This window comes from Barbus barbus, assembly GCF_936440315.1.
Source record: "Barbus barbus genome assembly, chromosome: 40".
NCBI classification, from domain to species: Eukaryota; Metazoa; Chordata; class Actinopteri; order Cypriniformes; family Cyprinidae; genus Barbus; species Barbus barbus.
In genome coordinates this window covers 27,605,738-27,627,851 of record NC_136718.1, presented here as the reverse complement: position 1 = coordinate 27,627,851, position 22,114 = coordinate 27,605,738, and the positions used below count along the sequence as shown (strand labels likewise).

General features: G+C 40.2%; 1 protein-coding gene across 1 annotated transcript; it reads right to left on the bottom strand.

Annotated features, from left to right (window-relative positions):
• Positions 1-6,690: 6,690 nt before the first annotated feature.
• LOC306859762 (neuromedin-K receptor) lies at positions 6,691-21,952 on the bottom strand. Its single transcript, XM_079401004.1, has 6 exons — positions 21,517-21,952; positions 16,407-16,595; positions 16,174-16,324; positions 11,523-11,719; positions 8,356-8,650; positions 6,691-7,955 (listed from the first exon to the last, which is right to left on the bottom strand). Exons 1-5 carry the CDS (start codon positions 21,876-21,878, stop codon positions 8,401-8,403), a joined length of 1,149 nt encoding a protein of 382 aa, XP_079257130.1. The 5' UTR covers positions 21,879-21,952; the 3' UTR covers positions 6,691-7,955; positions 8,356-8,400.
• Between the last annotated feature and the right edge of the window lie 162 nt (positions 21,953-22,114).

The window sequence follows — 22,114 nt, the reverse complement described above, 5'->3', positions numbered from 1 at the left end:
AGATAAGACAGAGATATTACTTATTGGACCAAAAAACAGTACACAGAATCTTGTGGATTATAATTTGCAACTAGACGGATGTACTGTTACATCCTCTAAAGTCAAAAATCTGGGTGTTATTTTAGACAGCAACTTGTCCTTTGAAAATCATATTTCCTATGTTACAAAAACAGCATTCTTCCATCTCAGGAACATTGCTAAGCTTCGAAGCATGCTACCTGTTTCTGATGCAGAAAAGCTAGTTCATGCATTCATGACCTCTAGACTGGACTATTGTAATGCACTGCTAGGTGGTTGTCCTGCATCCTCAATAAACAAGCTACAGATAGTCCAAAATGCAGCGGCTAGAGTTCTTACCAGATCAAGAAAATATGATCATATTACCCCAATTTTACAGTCTCTGCACTGGCTACCTATTAAGTTCCGTATCATTTACAAATTATGATTACTTGCCTATAAGAACCTAAATGGTTTAGCTCCTGCGTATCTAACTTGTCTTCTACCACGCTATAATCCAACCCGCTCTCTAAGGTCGCAAAACTCTGGACTTTTGGTAGTACCTAGGATAGCAAAGTCCACTAAAGGAGGTAGAGCTTTTTCACATTTGGCTCCCAAACTCTGGAATAGCCTTCCTGATAACATTCGGGGTTCAGACACACTCTCTCTGTTTAAATCTAGATTAAAGACACATCTCTTTAGCCAAGCATTCACATAATGCATCTTATAATCTTGTACTGCAGTTATATCTGATCAAATGTACATTATTATTATTCTTTAGCTTGGGTTGAACAATTTATTTTTGCTTAGATGGAACAGCAGCTACGCTAATCATGTCTCTGCTTGTCTCTACGTTTCTGCCAGGAATTACAGAACTTCAGTCTGGATCTAACCATTACATGATCTGAGATGACCGAACACCTGAGATGGAGGATCAGCGCTGGGAGATGATGTATGTGGCCCTGATCGTAGGCAGAGGCCAAACACCTGGATGAACGCCAGAGACAGATCCCCATTGAGGACCAAATTTATGTCCTAATTTGTCACAAAAACACGCGCACGCACACACACACACACACACTCACACACACACACACACACACACACACACACACACACTCACGTCTGTTTAGAGCACAACAGTGTGAGTGTATCTAACAATGTTTGTTAACATTTTCATTACCTAATTTTTTTTTTGCTATTTGACAGCATTTATTAATATTTGTTAATGTTAGTCAATAAAATACAATTGTTCAAATTGGCTCAGTCCCCCCACCCCTCTGTTTGAGGAAAAATAACCACCAAATGGATTGCAGAATTATACAAACTATTTTAGTCATTATACATATTCCTGCATAGTTTTTCAACTATAAAATAATAGACAGATTTATTTGAGCACTAAAAAATACAAAAATAATTATTTGAGTAATAAAAAAGGAAAAAAAAAAGAAAAAAATTGCTTTGTATATAGTATGTATACTGAAGTATTCTGATTGCCAGACATGAAGTGATATTGGCAGACATGGTCATACAGTCAGTAATCACACGCTGATGTGCTTCCATTCAGATGATAATCATACAGATGGGCCATATAATCAATTGTAGGAGCCGTTTTGAGTTTAATCTAAATTTTTGTGCTATTGGAGCACTGGTATATTTTGTTAGATTTAGGGTCCTTTATTTTGTAGGGACTTTTAGTTTGACGGTTGGTGAGAATGTTTTAAGTTAAAGATGGCCGCCTCTCACCTTTCTAAAAACAAAAGAACAAGGAAGCTGTTGGAACGTATTAAGCATACAGTTCTTTACAATGCTATTGAAATGCTATTGAACACTATTTGGACATTATTTTTGATATTAAGTTGTGCCTTTTTTGACCACCATTTTTCAACCACTTACCAATCGTTTGTTGGATTACTGGAGTCCATGCTTTGTCTGTTACTACCAACCTACTTACCTGCCTGCTGCCTGCCTTGCTCTGCTTACCTGCCCTGTTTACCTATCTGCTGGAATCCCATCTCATCCACCTCAAAAAAGGTACAATTTAAGTTTCTCTGTGTTGGATAGCTTGTCAAAGAAGCTAAGCAATACGCCCCAGCTAAGAGTGGTCCGCCACTACATCAATAATAGCTGATCATTGAATCACAATGATAGCCGTCATAGAGTCGGTAATAAACACGCTGATGTTCGTCCATACATATTATAATCATGCAGATACGGCCACATTCCCCACACAATACACACACACACATAAAAAATGTAGAAGAAAAAATAAACTGTTTTTTTATGTAAAAAGCAGATCGCTAAGTTACGCCCCGCTCAGATGACAGCTGCGTCATAGCCTGCGTCACGCTTTCAGGAGGGAGCGCCAAATTCAAATAATCTATATTCCCCTTTTCTGAGACTTTTTTTTCCGTGGACGGTCTCATTCTGTTTGTAAAACTGTATTCTACAACACCGTGTTGTTTTATTACCACCAAGACGCTGTTTTTGAGTGTAATTTACGCGAACAATAACTCTCCTGAAGAAATGAAACGTAAACAAAGGAATATTCGTCCTTATTACAACGTTATTGTTTCGTTGGACTAAAAGTGCTCGCTGGGATGTTGTTCTGTGGACCCTTACCTCTCTAACTAAACTGGGATTTCAGCAGTGGACGCGTTTGTGGCTCATTATTACAGTGATAAAGGTACGTACGGCTTTTTTATTCTGCCTGTTTTGATGTGTACTGCTTAGACAAATGTAGCAAATACATTCCTTATAAGCTTTCCATCGGAAAACAGCGATCTGTCGTCGATGCTTGAGGCTTAGACCTTCAGAATGATATATAGTTTGCCAAGATTAATGATATTCTTTCACGTTAAATTCATTCATAAACATTAAACTAGTGGGGGGGGGGGGGAAACGCTTCAGTGCGCCGTCGCTCTGGGAAACGTTAACAGGTTAAAAAATACTAGTAAATGTTGAAGTGTACATTACCTAGGAATAGAAAAATGCTGTAGAAGGTGGAGGGAGGATGCAATTTCCTCCACCCTCCACCTAGCTCTTACCCACCTAGAAAATAAAGACTCCTATGGTAGAATGCTGTTCATTGACTTCAGCTCGGCATTCAACACAATAATCCCACAACAGCTCATAAATAAACTAAACCTGCTGGGCGTTAACAATTCCCTGTGTAATTGGATCCTGGACTTTCTAACCGGAAGACCTCAGTCAGTCCGTGTCGGCCACAACACCTCGAGCACTACCACACTGAGCACAGGTGCCCCACAAGGCTGTGTGCTCAGCCCGCTGCTCTTTACGCTGTTGACCGACGACTGCACTGCCAAGTTCAGCTCCAACCACATCATCAAGTTTGCTGATGACACAACAGTGGTAGGTCTCATCAGCAACAACGATGAAATGCACTACAGAGAGGAAGTGGCACAGCTGGCTTAATGGTGTGGCACTAACAATCTGTCCCTCAATGTGGGGAAGACAAAGGAGGTTGTGATGGACTTCAGGAGAAACTCCGTTGACCAACCCCCACTGACCATCGACAGCTCGACTGTGGAGAGAGTCAGCAGCACTAAATTCCTGGGGGTGCACATCACAGAGGATCTCTCCTGGACCACCAACCCCATGTCACTTTCCAAAAAGGCACAACAGCGCCTACACTTTCTCCGCCGGCTTTTTCCCCCAGGCTGTGAGAGCCCTGAACTCAAACCACCCCACCACACCCCCTCTGAAACTCCATGCAAACCCCTACCTCCTGAAACATGGACCACCCCCCACCCCAAACCTTACCACACCAAAGAAAAAAACTGTATGGAACTTTTTTGTGAAATTCGAAGCATGCTACACACTGTCAGGGTTCTGTCGTGTCTGTCATGTGTTCCCGCCTCATGTTTCCTTATTTGGTTTGTTTCCTGTCCTTGTTAAGCGTAATCATCAGTTAATTCTTGTCCAGCCGTGTTCGTCTCGTTATCTATGATTTACCTGTGTATTTATAGTTCTATCTGTTCAGTTGGATTTGGTCTGGTCTACTCGTTACTCCCCGGTGTTCCTGTTGATGTTTGCCTTGCCTTGTCCTGCCCTGATGTCATGATTAAAGACTATTATTTGAGTTATATCCTCGTCTGCGTGTTCCTGGTTCCTCCCTCGTGTGTGCACCGTGACACACACAGGTGAGTGGGCCTGTACAAACCACCTGTAGTAACACACTCTCCTCTATGTGCACTAGACACTTTACACACACTGCTGCGTGTACACAATCCCACAAAAGACTCAGCAATATATGTATGTTTACATGTTCATGCACTACAAATCATCCTGCACTGTTCCCCAACCAGCTGCTTGACTCAAAATGTTTCTCTTTGCACATGTACAGTATTTATGTGAAGCATTCGTATAGTTTGTATTTTTTCTCTTCTTTTTTTAGTTTGTATAGGGTAAATATGTATATATAGTATACTTATAGTTAAAATCTGTCAGTAGGTCAGTTGTGTATAGGTTTATAGTGTATAGGTTTATAGTGTTTTTTTATAGGTTAATAGGTTTAAAGTGTTTTTTTACTTCATTGTTGTATGTCTGTATTTATGTAGCATATTTATGTAACATTTCGTTCCACTTGAACTTGAACTTGAAGTGCTGTTCATTAGTAGATCATAACAAATAACATGTGTAACAAATCAAATCTTATTTTAAAGTGTTTCCAGTGTATCTCTGTGTGTGGGAGTGTGTGTGTGTGTGTTGTTTTGGTTACACACAGGTTTCTGTTGATTCTGCTGTAAGTCTTTCTCACCCATTTCTTCAGATGTCTGTAAGTGAACTTTGACCCACGTGAACCTACATACACACACACACGCACGCACGCGTATGCGCGCACACAGTTTAATCATTAAAGCATGCTGATTCCTTCAGTTATAATTCATAACATAATTATCAAAGTTATATATCTTATAAACAAAACATTAAACTGAAACAGAAATTTAAGAACAAAGCTAATGAAATAAATCAAGTTTTCATGAATGCCGTGTATCAAGTAAAAATCATGAAATCCAATGAAATTTCATTATTGCACAGTCCTGCATATTATTAAGCTGAATGAATAACTGCACTAACTAGCACTGTTAACATGAACTAGACACCTGTGGCTGCAGAATAAACCAGACTGTTTAGTGCTCATCTAACAAACCTATGTTCTATGTTCTAAAAAACTGTTCTGGAAACAAATAATGTGCAAAATGTCCATGATTTAAAATGCTTAAAATACGTTTTTTCTTGGTTTTTATAGGAGCCAGTTTTGTCACTTCTGTATGCACATTTGTCCCCAAAATATGGTGAAGATGTTGATAAAAATATTAAAAGACCATTTACTGTTCAGATAGACAATACATATAAAAGAAACAGAAGAAAATGAACGTCTGTCTCACCTTCTGAAGAGAAGCAGAAGACTGATTCACACACACAAACACACACACACACACACACACTCACACACACACACAGACGTCTCACAGCATGTGATTTGTGCGTGTGTGTGTGTGTGTGTGTGAATCAGTGTGTGCTCATCACATGAGCTCTGCTCATCACAGCGTCTGATGAACATCTTCAGTCACCGTGCTGAAGGTGTGTGTAACGTCACACGTCACTCACGCTGTTTGTTTTATAGGGCTGATGTTTACATCTATTTATTCCTGTTTATAGTCCAGCTGTCTGTGCCATGAGTGTGATGAACTACATGTGCGGAGCTGCCAGTGCCCATGTGTGTGAACATCACCAAACCCACAAACCACTTCCATTTATAGTCACCGGCCTGCCTGGGTGTGTGTGTGTGTGTGTGTGAGAGAGAGTGATATTCATGATAGTGAGAAGACACTGTCTTCATACACACACACACACACACTTGCTTGAATCAGACTGAAGCAGAATTACAGTAATCAATAAAAAGGAGAGTTTGTTTCATGTTGCAAATGCTTAGAAATGTTCTGTTACTGTGTTGACAGCAATGACTCGTGACACATACACACACACACACACACACACTGTTATTGTTGTCTGCGCAGCGTCTGGTGTGTCAGCGGAGCTCCTGTCATCTGGAAAAATGCCACAAGATTAATCTGCTGCATTTTAGTTTGACTTTCCTAATCAGAGATACACAACACACACATGAAAGAACCAGTGAAGCAATGAATCAATGAATCAAGATGAAGAAAATCACAGTTCCCTCACTAACCTACCAACACAGACACTGTTCTTATATTTACCTTTTGGACGGTGGATACAGATCTGCACACACTTACTCACTCACAAACACACACACACACACACGTTTGTTTTTGTGAAAAGTGGGGACATCCCATAGGCGTAATGGTTTTTATACTGTACAAACTGTATGTGTTATTGCCCTACACCTACCCTACACCTAAACTTAGCCCTCACAGGAAACTTTGTGCTATTTCAGATTTTCAATACACTCCATTCACGTTTGTTTCTGTGAATTGTGGGGACATTCAATAGACTTCTATTACTTTTATTCTGACCAAACGATATTTTCTGTCCCCTAACCCTTACAGAAAACCTGTTTGCATTCTTACACATTCAGATAAACATCATTAACTATTTACTGTTATGTTTACACACACACACACACACACAAACACACAGTAACTGTAAATTACAAACTACTGCTATTAACAACAGAGATGATGATATACAGGTGAAGCACACAACTTTATTATCATTACACTGCTGGTTATGGTGACACTGATTTTTCTGCACAAACCTACAAAAACGACATGCAACAGGAGCGTGTGATCTGTGCTTCAGATGCGTGAAAGACTCATCTGTACGACATCTTAGCATGTGAACCCGACCAGTGACACACACTGCGTCCCAATTCAGAGGCTGCATCCTTCAAAGGGCACAAAGTAACAGTAACAGCTGCTCCTGACGAGCAATGGTAACATTTTTGCTGTACTTTTTTTAAAAGTTACATTCAACAGAGTTCACATGCTGTCTAAATGCGTTCACCTCGCTCCATTTACGCACATAATAAAGTATAAGATTGTATCTCAGTAAGACATACGTCAACATTTAAACTGTGTTTAATGTTGTGTGTTTGGAGAAACTAAGTTTTTTTTGTAACTTTAAATATTTGATTAAGTTGAAACCCAATACTTGCATAATCTGGCATTTTCATCTGCTGTAATATCCTTCATGGCCCGGGAAACGAAGGGTGCGTTTCAAAGCTGCATTCGAGAGTGAGAGTGCGAGGAGATGCGTGTGCTCAATATGAGCGAAGAAATCCATGTGATGTAACTGCACGGTAACACTTCACTTTGATGATCACTGTTAGATGATCAGTTGACCATAAGCAACTTTGCAACTACAACCCTGTTTTCAGAAAATTTGGGACATTTTGTAAAATGCAGTAAAACCTGTAATTTGCTGTAATTTATAAATATTCTGAATCTTTTCACAATATATGTACTATGTGCAGAACTGAATTCCTTGAAGAAAATATTCAAAATATTCAGCATTATGTTCTTTTCTCAGCCTCAATGATAACACTACAAGTTGTCACAGGAGAATTAGTCAGATTTTAACGATCATTTAATTGCGTAAACTATGCATTTATATTCCATCTCCGTTTTCACAAACCCACGACACACAACAAAAACAGCTCCGAACACGACATCCTCTATAGAACTATGCGGTGCGAAAGCACCTTTAGTAGACTGTTTGTTCAATATCTATTAACACTTTATTTCAAATGACATTCTACTAAAGCTTTATAAGAACAAGTCAAATTATTCTACTAACGCTCACATGGCAGTCTAATGAGAGCTAGCTGACATACAGCTGCCAAGTTACTTATAGTCAATAGAATGTCTAAAAGGGACCATCAAATAAAGTTTAACAATGCAAACATCAACAGGCGGTGTGTGTCCTCTGAATGTTCAGCGTCATATGTGATCCTGGAGCACAAAAGTAGTCATAAGTAGCACAAATATATTTGTAGCAATAGCCAACAATACATTGCATGGGTCAAAATTATCCATTTTTCTTTTATGCCAAAAATAATTAGGATATTTAGTAAAGATCATGTTCCATGAAGGTACCGTAAATATATCAAAACTTAATTTTTGATTAGTAATATACATTGCTAAGAACTTAATTTGGACAACTTTAAAGGAGATGAGAAGATCTTATATTTAGATTTTTTTGCACCCTCAGATTCCAGATTTTCAAATAGTTGTATCTCAGCCAAATATTGTCCTATCCTAAAAAACCATACATCAATGGAAAGCTTATTTATTCAGCTTTCAATTAAAAAAAATGGACCCTCATGACTGGTTTTGTGCTCCAGGGTCACACAGGTGTGGAGCTATTGCAGCTAGTGAAGGTGATGCTGGTGTTCTCTCAGCCGTGGAGAGCCCCGTTGAGTGAGGGCCGGGAGGAAGGCCGTGACTGGCTGCAGCGGCTGGTGCTGGAGCTCTTGCGTCTGGCCGGGTTAGCGTGAGCGTCGGGGCAGGACTCCACACGCGTGACCGTGTATAGGCTGCTCTGCCGCTGCTGCTGGAGGCGGGTGGTCTGGAGCTCCAGCTCATCACTCTCCGACACGTGAATGAAGGGACAGCAGCGAAACACACGCTTGAAGCCTGCGCGGAACCTGTGGCAGAAATGCAAGTGAGAGAGAGAAACTCGGTATATAATCAAAACCACTACTGTATCGGTGGGTATGTTTACATGCAACCAAATAATCTGTTTGTAATTGGATTGACGGTGTTGTACCCATTTTCGACTCCCTGCCAAATTATTATCGCCCTTGTTGAAACTGCTACCTGATTGCCTAATCCTAACCCCTCCCCAACACCTAGCAAGACAACCTCCCACCAGTCCTTGTTTCGGATTCTCATCCACAGACGACTGGTTTGGGTGCGGGGACACGTGTTTAAACTGTGTGATAAATACACTGTAAAAAATCAAAAGCTGAGAAAACGTCTCGGGTTACCCATGTAACCATGGTTCCCCGAGAGGGAACAAGACGCTGTGTCCTGGTGGACACTTTGGGGAATACAGCCAGCATGACCGGTGCCTGAAGCATATATATAAAACAACACCAATCCTATTGGTCCACGTGGCCTGTGACATCATAGACGGGTACCCAAAAGTATAAAAGGGCTCCTGCTGAATACGTCACCAACTCAGTTGTCTGAGGAGATGTAAACAGGCAAGCCGAAGGCATGGAGAGGGTACGCAACATCTCGTTCCCTCTCGTGGAACCATGGTTACATGGGTAACCCGAGACGTTGCCCTTCTAGGGAACTCTATGATGTCACGGGTCACGTGGACCAATAGGATTGGTGTTGTTTTATACATGCAACTCAAAAATCTCCTGAAGCTGGTTGCCTTAAAGGGGTCATCGGATGCTCATTTTCCACAAGCTGATATGATTCTTCAGGGTCTTAATGAAAAGTCTAAAACTTTGGTTAAAATTTCTCGATGGTACTGTAAAAAAAACACCCTTTTTAACCTGTAAAAAACAGCTCTGTTTTCAGCAAGCCATTCTAGTCCATGTTGCTTTAAATGCTAATGAGCTCTGCTAACCCCGTCCCTCTCTTCCATGGAGTGACGAGCAGTACTGTAAACTTCAGCCATGAAACTGGCTGACTAGCACATTATTAGGAAAGGCGATTTGCAAAGATTCATAAAAAAACCTTATACTCACTTCTTCTGTAGTTGAAGCTGGATGATGAATGATTCTCGTGAACATAGACGCATTTCGGTAGCTCGGGGATCATCGCATGCCTTTCAAAAACTATAGTAACATTAATGCGTTTTTAGCGGCTCAGATGTCAGGAGTACATGATGCCTGCTTTATTCATTATTACATCTAACAACAAAACACCTCAATCCCTTAATCTGAGACATTCTTGTCATTCTTGTCCCTGCACTGGAGGCGGACAACTCTCAGCTCACTCAGGACGGCTCTAAGGTAAGACGGTCTTGTCAATCAACTATTGTGGGAGGGGCCTGTACAGAATTACGTCATTCTGACAGGACTCTTGGAACGGCCTGATTTGAGAAAGGGGATTTTAAAATAGGGATTTAAAAAAATAAACACTGGGTGGATTTTTGTCATTATAGCATGGATGTGTACACACACTTCCAACACACATTTATGTTCAAACAACAAGCAAAGTGAATTTAGCATCCGATGACCCCTTTAAACTTTTGAGTTTTCTCAACTTTCTAAAAACTGTGCAAGTAAACATTGCCAGTGTGATGTCAATGAACCACCAAATAGTCTTTAACGGTTCAAGTAGTGCTCGGCTAACAAATTTAGGTTATAAAAATGTTCTGGGAAAATTGTTTTGAAATATTTCTAAAGCATTGATGTCCATTTTAACGTCATTTAAAGGTTACAAAACGTTTCTTACAACATTCTGCTAACTTTTTTTGTTGTTGTTAATGTTATAGAATGTTCTATAAACTTTACTTTGAAGAAAAGTTTTCCCAACATTTATATAACTTGTAAAAAAGTTGTGAAAGTTGTGAAAACGTTCTCTGTTAGCTGGGTGAGTACTCAGCTCATATGTCTGTCCAATATGTCTTTAATGTGCATGACAGATCGCTGTAGGCATCTCAGTTCAAACAGCACATGAAACAATCTTCTTTACTTCTTTGCTACTAGCTATAAACTGAAATAAATTTTGAAAGATGAGGCATCATCTGAACTTACTGAAATGCATCATCTCTCAATCATTCTAAACAGTGATTTAACCGAAGGAAGATGTCATTAAAACAGCTGGTGAACAGCACTTGACATCACATTTACCTCTGGATTTAGTGTTAACTCTTTCCCTGCCATTGACGTAATTTCCCATCTTCCCGTGTTTTCACTGGTGTGCGGTACGAGGCACTATTACACATCTTCTGAAAGAGTATTGAACATCTGTATCAAAACGCGGCAAAGAAGCAGCAGAAACAAGTGATCGCGTATGTAAGCAGATGCATATGTGAAATAACACAATCATTAAACATTAAACAGCATATACCGTAAATCAAAACTGTGTAACGTTATTGAATGATGTGTCGATCCAGTAAGTGGTTTCGGACTGAAGCTTTTGAAGTGTTGATGGAAGAGAGTTAAAACTCTTTCCTCGCTAGCGTTTTTTTAAATACCACTTCCTGGGTTGACATTTAATTCGATAACTTTAGGCGGTTTTAAATTATTTGCTGTTTAATGTTTGATGATCGTGTTATTTTTACAATTGCAATCCCTTGTTTCTGCATCTTCTATGCTGTGTTTTGACACAGATGTTCAATATTCTTTCAGAAGATGCAAAATAGTGCCTCCTACCGTATAACACTGAAAACTCAGTGAAAAGCTGGAAAATTTTGTCAGTGGCAGGGAAGAGTTAATGATATGTTAGTTTGCTACGAAAGTAAACTTTAGAGAAGAGCATATCATAAATTGTGAATGTAAATGCACAGGTGTTAAACACATGCGTTCGCTGATGTTTGTGTGTAAGCAGTACCTGCTGTTGAGGCAGCAGTAGATGATGGGGTTGTACATGGAGGAGCTCATGGAGAGCCACAGCACCGACAGATACACCTGCTGGATCGACTTGATCTTCTTTAGCTTCCGGTTGAAGCTTGTTATGATGAAATACACATGATATGGAAGCCAACAGACAGCAAATGTTACCACTACGATCACCATCATCTTCACAACCTACAGAAACATCAGCACAACCATAGCCATAAAACTAAGAACACAGACATACACATGATTCTGCGGCTGCTACATTTATGCAAAACAAAAGCAGTTAAACTATAGTCAAGTTACCCAAGATAAAGTCATTACTCTACAAAGCAGCAGCATCACTGAAATTTAAATACAATTAGCAAGCTTAATTCATAGTCAATTATATAGTGAGGGACAGCTGTATTAACTACATATTTCACCTACAAAGACAAAGAGAGAGTCTACTGAATTATTTTTGGAACTAATTCATTTACACAAAACCTATGAATGAAGAGAGGTGTGTGTTCACTGCCTGCGTGAGTGATATATTACATACAAACACGTCACACATTGAGTAACACTGTTACTCGCTGGACAAAAACAGCTGAACTACTGACAACTGTAGGAAGGTTTAGTTGGCTACTTACCAAGACAAAACTTGTGTGACAGCAAACAAAAGACTAGAACAAATGAACACTCTATGTTTAAACAGCATTAAACTAAAGACAATCAGAAAAAAAAGAAAAACATAATGAATGAAACCATAATTAAAGCCCACAAAAGCAGTAAACATACATAGTGATTCTCTGACAAAATCTTCATTTGCTCTTAACCTAAACTAACCCAAACTAATCTAATATGTGTGCTATTTGTCCTCTTGTCAGTAAAATACACCTGAGTGTACTGCAGATGTTCCTTTTTGGATAAAAGCATCCACTGAACTAGCGGTTTGCAACATTTTTTCGAGGGCACTCATCGTCCAACACTATATTCAAAAGGCCCTCAAATATTCTAAAGGATTTCTGCCATAGTTATGACAGAACTGCTGGTCCCCAACCTTATTTTATTAACAGAAACTTCAAGTGTATTACAGTAGTCAACATCTGAAGTGGATCAAAACCTTTCATCAAAGTTGTCCTAAAACCAAAATGCACTCTTGTCTTAGGACAACTTAGATTAACTTTTTTGATCCACTTGAAATGTTGATTATTATAGTATATTAAATTCATCCATAATTCAGTATGTACAATGACAATAAAGTGCTTACTTATGTGATTAGAGAAGCTTCAAGAAATTGCATGTTCTTGACTAAAAACAGCACTCCTACAATTTTAATGCTATAAGCACTAAAATTGGTTCAGACCTTCAAATTGTTCTGACTCATGTTGCTTTATCTTTACTACCTGATCTGACTTATGGTTTCCATGAAACAAAACCCCCCAAAACCCATAAAATTTCATTGAAAAGGATGAGAGGAATATCTCTGGATCAGAACATCGTAGAGACAAACAGGTGGGATCTTTGGATTCAGACTGCCAAGTATCTTGCTAAGTACCACGGTTGGATTATAACTAACCTGCTACCTTAGAAATAAGGTATCAGATTATGATGATTGGATTCTATGAATACGTGATTATTGTCTGTATTCGTTTAGGGATTGCAACCCCTTTACAAATCGTTTCTGAACATCTGTTTATTGCGGCAGTTGTGGCCTAATGGATAGAGAGCTGGACTCAACACAAAGGTTGTGGGTTCGAGTCTCAGGTCGGGCAGGGATTGTAGGTGTGGGGAGTGAATGTCCAGCACTCTCTCCACCTTAAGTACCACAAAGGTGAAGGTTCACTGCTGTGTGTATGCTAATGGGTGGCTGGATGGGTTAAATGCAGGGCACTAATTCCGAGTATGGGTCACCATACTTGGCCACATGTAATTTCCAGGGGCGGACTGGCCATCTGGACATTCCAGAATGGCCGTCCATCCAGTGGCCGTCAGCCTGGCTGGATCATTATCAAAGAAAAAGTGTCAGATTAAGTAACGCGGAATGTCTATATAAACTCCACTCAACAACGTGTCACTGGGCTAGTCAACATTACAAAGGACAGCTGAAAGTCATCAGCTCCAGTGGTGCAGATGTTAAAGCGTGTGTCATTCTCCTTTTGACGCGATCAACCCGGGTTCGAATCCGCCTTTTGGCGAACTTTTTTTTCCTTCCTTTTCAAATTTCAAATCACATGAGAAAAGCATTTATTTTTTAATAAAGTAAATAATCAAAAAGTTGAAAATAAAGTATCGGGTAGGGTTAGGGTAGTTGTGGAGGGCTTTTTGTCTCAATAAGGTGACATCCAATTGTATTGTAAGTAAGTAAGTAAGTAAAGTTTATTTATATAGCACATTTATCTCAGCAGAGCTGACCAAAGTGCTGAACAAAGTCAAAGATAAACATAAAATAAAACAGATGATACAGTAAAACAATAGAACATAGATAAATCAAATTAAAATGCCTGGGAATAAAGATAAGTTTTCAACTTCATTTTAAAAGTTGTAATAGAAGGTGCAAGGCGAATGTCCAGTGGCAGTTGATTCCAAAGACGAGGGGCAGCAATCGAAAAAGCTCTATCACCCTTTGTTTTTAAACGTGAACGCGGGACAACTAAAAGAGCCCTGACAGAAGATCTTAGAGATCTGGAGGATGAATGTAGAGTAAGATGATCTGTGAGATAAGATGGGGCTTGACCATTAAGTGCTTTAAAAACAAACAATAAAATTTTAAACTGAATTCTAAAATGAACAGGAAGCCAGTGAAGAGAGGCTAAAATTGGTGTAATGTGATCAGTTTTCTTAGTCCTAGTCAACAGCCTTGCAGCAGCATTCTGTACCATCTGTAAACGTGCGATGGATGACTGAGGAAGACCCAAATATAATGAATTACAATAATCGAGACGGGAGGTAATAAAAGCATGAATGACTTTCTCCAGGTCATTAAAAGACAGAAATGATTTCAATCTTGAAATAATCCTTAACTGATAAAAACTATTCTTGACAACTGTATTAATTTGCTTAGTTAAGCAAAGCTCAGAGTCCAGAATGACACCAAGGTTCCTGACCTGGGAAGAGACTGAGGAGAAATGCTTGCCAAGCTCCTGTATTAAACCACTTCTTAACTTAGGGGGGCCAAAGATGATTACTTCTGTTTTGTCTTCATTAAGTCGAAGAAAATTATTAGACAACCATTTCTTAATGTCCCCAAGACAGGCCAATAAAGGTTCAATAGTATCGCCAGCTTTCAGTGGTATGTACAACTGGGTATCATCAGCATATAAATGAAATGAAACATTATGTCTCCTAATAACATCTCCCAATGGTCGCATATATAAATTAAAAAGAAGTGGCCCCAAAATGGATCCTTGAGGGACCCCACAGACAATAGGAGCAACAGATGAAGAGAACTTACCCAACTCAACAGAAAAAGACCTGTCTCTAATATATGAATTAAACCACTGCAAAGCAATACCCCCAATACCAAACAAATGCTCTAATCGGCAAAGGAGAATATTATGATCAACTGTATCGAAGGCAGCTGTAAGATCGAGAAGCAGCAGTACTGAATTTTTACCACTATCAACTGCAAGTAAGATGTCATTGAACACTTTAAGCAAAGCTGACTCAGTACTATGCTGTGCAGAGAAACCGGATTGAAGAGGTTCTGTTAATTTAGCTTCATTCAAAAAGGAAATCAATTGTGAATATACAACTTTTTCTAAAAGTTTTGATAAAAATGAAAGCTTAGAGACAGGCCGATAATTGTCAAGGCAACCTTCCTCCAAGCCCTGTTTCTTAAGCAAAAGTTGAACTACAGCATGCTTAAAACATTTCGGGACTACCCCAGCAGTTAGAGATGAGTTAATCAATAACTGAATGGAATTACCGATTTCAGAAAAAGAGGCCTTAATAATCTCAGAAGGAGATTATTAAGAATTATTGGTTTTAATAGAAACTGTAATGGTGCCTGTTGGTCTCTACTGGTAATTGGCCGTTTAAAAACAACAACAAAAAACACTAAATCCTAATGTAATATGTCCCAAAACACACTACAGGAAACCATTCTTTAATGGTTTTAATGGTTAAAAGTTGATAGTTTGTAATGGTATTTGTAGTTGAAATCATTAGAATTTCTGTGATGGTTTCTATTGTTTTTGTCAGCAGGGTCACCATGGGTTTTATGATGTTATTTGCCATAAATGCAACAGGATTGCTGCAATATTGTGAGATCTGGCGACTGTTTGTACTGTAGTTGTGGTGGGCCTATTTGAGAGAAAATCCAGGGCCGTTTTTTACTCCCAATCCGTCCCTGGTAACTTCACTTCACTTCACTTTACTTTACTTTAAATATCTGACAACTGTCAAATCAACCTATAGACTTCTATTGAAAAGGGTGAGAGAAACATCTCTGGATCAGAACATTGTATAAGCCATAGTTCAGCTCTAGAACACCGAACAACATGTGCTTGTGCTCATTTGACAAAGGCTGCCCATTCAAACATCAGACTATGTTGACAAACTGTAGCCTATTGCTTATTAATTTAAATACTTTTAAGCCATCCTACGGCCCTGGTTGAGAACTGCTGTTCTAAATTAACAAATGAGTAGAAGAGCATGAGCACCTTTCTCTTGGCCTGCAGGTGATCCTGGAAGTTTCCAGAAGAGTGTCCTGGAAATCCTCCGCCCCACAGCGTGAGCCCGACCCTGCTGTAGGTGGCAGCCATGAGCGCCAGCGGCAGGAGATACACCAGCACCGCCACAATCACGTGATATCTGTTCAACACACACACAAGTCAGCCTGCGACAGGGAACAGAGGGTCATACTCAGTGAAGACGACGTCTGTCTGTCTCTCACATGAAGGCGTCGTCATCACGCCGCGGCCAGGCCACATAGCAGACTGTCCTGTGAGGCCTCACTTCGGTTACAGAATAAAAGCAGAGTGGAAACGCCAGAAATGCAGCCAGAATCCACACGCACACAATCACGCCTTTCGTGGCTGTTCCTGAGAGGCGGGGCTTCATCGGGTGGATGATCGCTATGTACCTGATCAAAGAGGAAGTGACACAGGAAGTGACCTGGATGTGTTTCACCTGTACGTATGATTTTTATTTTCTGTAACAATGATTGGTGCACTCTTAAAAATAAAGGTTCTTTATTGGCATCGATGGTTCCATGAAGAACCTTTCATTTCCATGGAATCTTTCCACTGCAACCAATAGTGGATTTTACTGATAATGGTAACTAGGTTGGAACATTAATCAATGTTGGCTGGCTAGTAACCGATTAATCAATGATAGTTTTTAAAATGAACTAATATAGTGCTGAAACTAAACTTTATTTTAAAAAAAACAGTACTGAACCATGAAAATGTAAAAAAAAATTACGTTAATTTTACTAAACATTACTTTAATTAAAAAAGGCTTATTTCTGCAATTTTAGGCTCATTTTGTATGTTAATTTAAATTCTAGACAAATGCAAGCAAATTTACAAAATCTGACAATTTTGTCTGCGCATCAATGTAAATGTCTATTTATGCATAGAGACATATAATGAGGTTAATCACTGTCTGTCATGTCAGTTTCTATTGATCATGTATATTACTGAAGACACCACAAAAAAGAATCTTCAGCTTTTAGGTTTATTTCTCATCAAAAAATATATGCAGAATAAGTAAGTAAGCAGACACTGTTGAATGTGCAGAGAGCAAATACGCAGTTCTAGAAATGATTTCACTCTGCATGAAAATTCAGTGATGATGCATACAGGGCATAGTAATAAAAACATTCAGCCCCTTTAGTTCACCCCTGAATATGCAATCAATTCTACATTGTTTTCCCTCAAAGCCTTAAAAAGCAAAGAACGCTGCACTCAAGCACTGAATGTTCTATTGTGTCTTCTTGTGCTTTAATGATTTAAAACAGCTTGAATGTTTAAATTGGCAAGGCTTAAAACACGTGTAAATGCTAAAGTTTCGTGAGGACACACAACAGCGACCCGATCTGTCAGCTGACCCCGGGCAGTCGTTTGAAATACGCATTACGCACAAACATGTATTTGGAAATAACCTTCTGTAAATGACAGAAGATGACGACACAAAGAAAAAATTCATCAACATATAATCATTTATCTTAACAAACGTGCAGACTGCAGACATGCACTAATGTTTAGTATAAAGCAGTTAAACAGATACATGATTCCATTTGTGCCAGAACCAGTTTCTCAACTCCAGTCCTCGGGACCCAGAATGCATTTGATAAAACACCTGATTGAGCTCATCTGGACAGTGACACGCGTCAGACATTCTGAGGACTGGAGCGGAGAAGCTCTGTTGGCAGCTGTGTTGCAGTAGTTCATTAGTTTGCTGATTCCTGGATTGCCTCACACTCATACGAGGTTTGTGGGATGCAGTGTTGAGAAGGTTACTTTGCAAATGTAACAGGTTACAGATTACAAGTTACCTTATATAAAATGTAATGAGTAGTGTAACTATTTCAATTATTTTATTAAAGCAATGTAACTGAATACATTTGATTACTTTTCTAAATTTATACGATGTTTTTAACTGTTAATGATTTTCAAAAATTTAGTTTTTTTTCAGCTGCTTACACACATTTTCAAAACTTTGTCTCTTTTTTTCTAAAATTTACAAACAAATCCAAGAATTGCACACACACAAAAAAAAAAAAAAGCCTCACATCTCTTGCAAAATGAGTCACAAACACATCTCAAAAGCAAACATTTACAAACACCTTTGCCATAATATTAATTCCTGTTAGATTTTTGTGTTGCAAAGAGAATTGTGTGTTGTGTTTTGCAAAAACTTAATGAAATTGAATACCGAGTCAAAGGCTGAGAATTAGGGTCTGGGTTTGCAGATTTGGTGTGTGCTTCTGCTGTTTGAGTGACAACTTTCAGAAACTGTGTGATAAGGAAAGTTTTTGTGTGTAAGCAGCTGAGTCTACATTTCAATTGGCACATAATATACCTGTCTATTTGTATATTTACTTGTTCTATTTCTTAATTCTTCTTTTTATTATCTGTGTATTTTGTTTTGTTGCTGTCATTCTGTTGCACTGTGGAAGCTTCTGTCACGAAAACAAATTCCTCGTATGTGTAAACATACCTTGCAATAAAAGCTCATTCTGATTCTGATTAAAAACTGTAAAGCAGGCAGCGTTAACCTTACAGTAGAACTCAACACTGATTACTGTCAGACTTTCAGAATTCTTCATTACTTGAATTAAGATTATAATAATTGAATTTTAAAGCACAGCACTGGAACACATTTTTAACACGCCATGGTGGCAACTCTTAGACAGTTTGTAGCGGCAAACTGGATTGATGTGATTGGCAGACATGCTGCAAATTCAAACGAGAACCTATCAAAAGCATCAGTACTGCATCGCTTTACTAAATAGCCTTTAAATAGCAGGAGGCTAACATTAACATTATTCAACATATCCTAGCTTCATACATCAAATATTCAGATGTAACCCCTTTGTAATCATTAACATTTTTATAAGTAACTGTAATTTAATTACATTTTTATTTTCAGTAACTGTAATAGGTTATAGTTACATTTATTTTGCAATTATTCAATGACATAATCCTGTTACATGTGTGGCATGCGTTATAGTTGTGACGTCAGTAATTAGCGGCGTGCTACGTACATAAGCGTCACACACCGATTGCTCAGGAATGTGACTCCCCTCTGGGATGCTGCTGTTCCTCCTGGCTGGGTTGTTTGTCTGTGGCGGCATGTTTCGGCTCCACTTTCCATCTGCCTTCCCCTCCTGTGTGGCTTTGTTGGCCTACAAGCGAGTTTCATACCAGCACGCGTCTGCTTCGTTTTTTTGCCTTTTGCTTTCCTTGGCATGTATTGTTCTCTCTCTCTCTGCTTGGTACGTATGTTGGCTTCGATTTTTGGTTATGTTGTAGTGTTTCAGTATTTGGCAAAGTTAATGACTTTTAGCCTGGTTTTAGTGTACGCGGACTGATGAGGATTCCTTTTAAACGGAGTGTTTGAATGCTTTGACTACTGTGACGAGTCGGCTGCCTCCCCCCTTATTGTCATCACCACCCCGTCCCGTATTCGCCGCCCTTCACCAGGCTCCCGACGGGAGTGGGTGTGTGAGAGAGGAGGGGCGCTGAAACAGCCATGGCTGGCGGCGTGTGATGAGGCGCACCTGATGTGAATAGAGCCTCATCACCGCCGTTTAAATGCTGAGCGCGCCTCTCCTCGGGAGACCGGTCTCTTCCCCGTGCATGCACGCTGGTGTCCTCGTGGGTCCAGGAAGGGCGCGTCGAGTAGGAGGACTGCCGCACCCGTTAGACGGCCGACGGGCCAGGATGCCGGGCCGTCGAGTCCCCCAGAAGCTCCGGGAGCTTAGGAGAAGGACGTCGCCGCTAAAGGAAGCCGCCGCCACTCGCTCCCGGACCCGAGAAGGGAGCGCGTGCGGCCACCGGACTCCGCCCCTTTCCTGGACCCTTCCCTCCTGAACACTGCCCTCCTTCACAAGCCCCGCAGCACGACGAGGACACCAGATCCCCTGTTTATTTTGGACACTTTTCCCCCTTTGGACACTTTATTTTAATATTTTTGTTTAATAAAAACCTCTCCGAGGCCTGACGCCACACCCACTGTGTCTGTCGTTTGCTCCTCCCGCCACACTACGTTCCGAGTCTTGCTGGAGACTTGCTGGAGTGCGGCTTTTCTGCCACGATTGTGTCGCTGCTTTGTTCCTACGTGGAATTCTTCATTGAGTGTTTGTTCCCATCTGACCATCTTGAGCTTCGAGTGTTACATTGTCCATTGAAGCATGTGGGACATATTGTGTTTGGCGGTGTGATTGAGCCTTCTTGCAGGGCTCTTCTTGCAGTTTGTTTAGTTTGGTTTATATATCGATATTTGATTTTTTTGTTTGTTTATTTAAGCGGTTAATTTACATTTACATTTATGCCTTTAGCAGACGCTTTTATCCAAACCTTTTGGAAATTTGTTTTCTGTCTATTGTGCTTGTAGTATTGTTTACTTTGGCTGATTCTTCAGCTGGTTTTGTAACTTTATTTAAATTTTTTTGATACATTTGATACATTTAATTGTCTTGTTGCAACATCCAACTTTATTGATACTAATTTTTTTTGTATTTGTGTTTTTATTTTTACTTTTGTGTGTGTGTTTCGCTCAGGAGCTGCAGCTTTACTTGGGATGAGAGCGTGTGGCTAGCCTCTTTTGCGGTGGTGGTGTTTCTCACGGATTGCAGTGCTTTGCTGTGTGTACAAGTAAGAATTGATCTTTGGCCTAGTCTGTCCCAAAGTAAGACTGCAGCCCTGTGGGTTGTCTGTGTGTGTGTGTGCTCCAGCTTGAGGGCAAGCGCTGCATTTTATTTAATTGTTTTTTTTCTAAAATAAAATCTTTGGTAATTTTGTACGGAAGCCTGTGTCTCCCATTATTGGTAACTGCCTTGGGTGGGGAACCTGTGTGTTGCCTTGGGGAATAATTCCTTGGGTGAAACTCCCAAGGTGACGTAGTTGGTATTTTGGTTGGGTTAATTAGAGTCGAGACGGTCACTACCACACATGTAACTAGTTACTCCCCTGCACTGGTGGGATGTGATTATGAATCTGATGACAGACAGCTGTGACTCTAAATAACACTACAAGAATCTTTGCTGGGAAATTTCAAATGGTTTCTTTTAATTCACTTTTGAAAAGTGTTTTGTGGTTATTATTGCAGACTTGAAGATTAGCTATAGGTCACATTTATCTCAAATCCAGCAGGTATTTATTTCTGAATTCTCTTTATTTCTCTTTAAAATTGAGCCATATTAACTTTAAATGGCATCATCAGTATCTGCAGATGTCAGTCATGAGGACTGAACCAATATCACACTAACTGTCTGTGTGTGTGTGTGTGTGTGTGCGCGCGTGTGCCTGCGTGTGTGTGTGTGTGTGTGTGTGTACCTGTCGAGGGCGATGGCGCTCATGGAGTAGATGCTGGCGAACACGGCGGTCACGGGGTAGAAGTTCTGGAAGCGGCAGAACGCGCTGCTGAAGTACCAGTCTCCGTGCGCTCCATACACGAAGTTGACCAGCGCGTTGAGCGCGGCCACGCACACGTCAGACGCCGCGAGGTTGAGCAGAAAGTAGTTGGTGACGGTCCTCATCCTCTTGTGCGCCGCGATGATCCAGATAACGATAAGGTTCCCGGTGACGGCCACCAGCAGAACCAGCGCGAACGCGAGCGACCAGAGCGCCACGCGCCACGGAGGCTGCGCGAACTTGTTGGTGTGGGTAAAGTTTGAGGAGTTTCTTGACGAGGACATGGTTCGCTGTGAAGAAGACACCTGTCTGTCTGCGCACAGGACGAGCTCTGTCTGTGTGTGTGTGTGTGTGTGTGTGTGTGCGTGGACAGCCTCCAGAGGAGGCGGAGAGTACATGAACCCCCAGAACAAATCAGTCTACTAACACTAGAGGCATGCGGAATATGATTCATCATGATTCCCTTCTGTTTATTATACTTTCATGCATTTGATGTGCCGTATTTCTTTCAGCAATATAC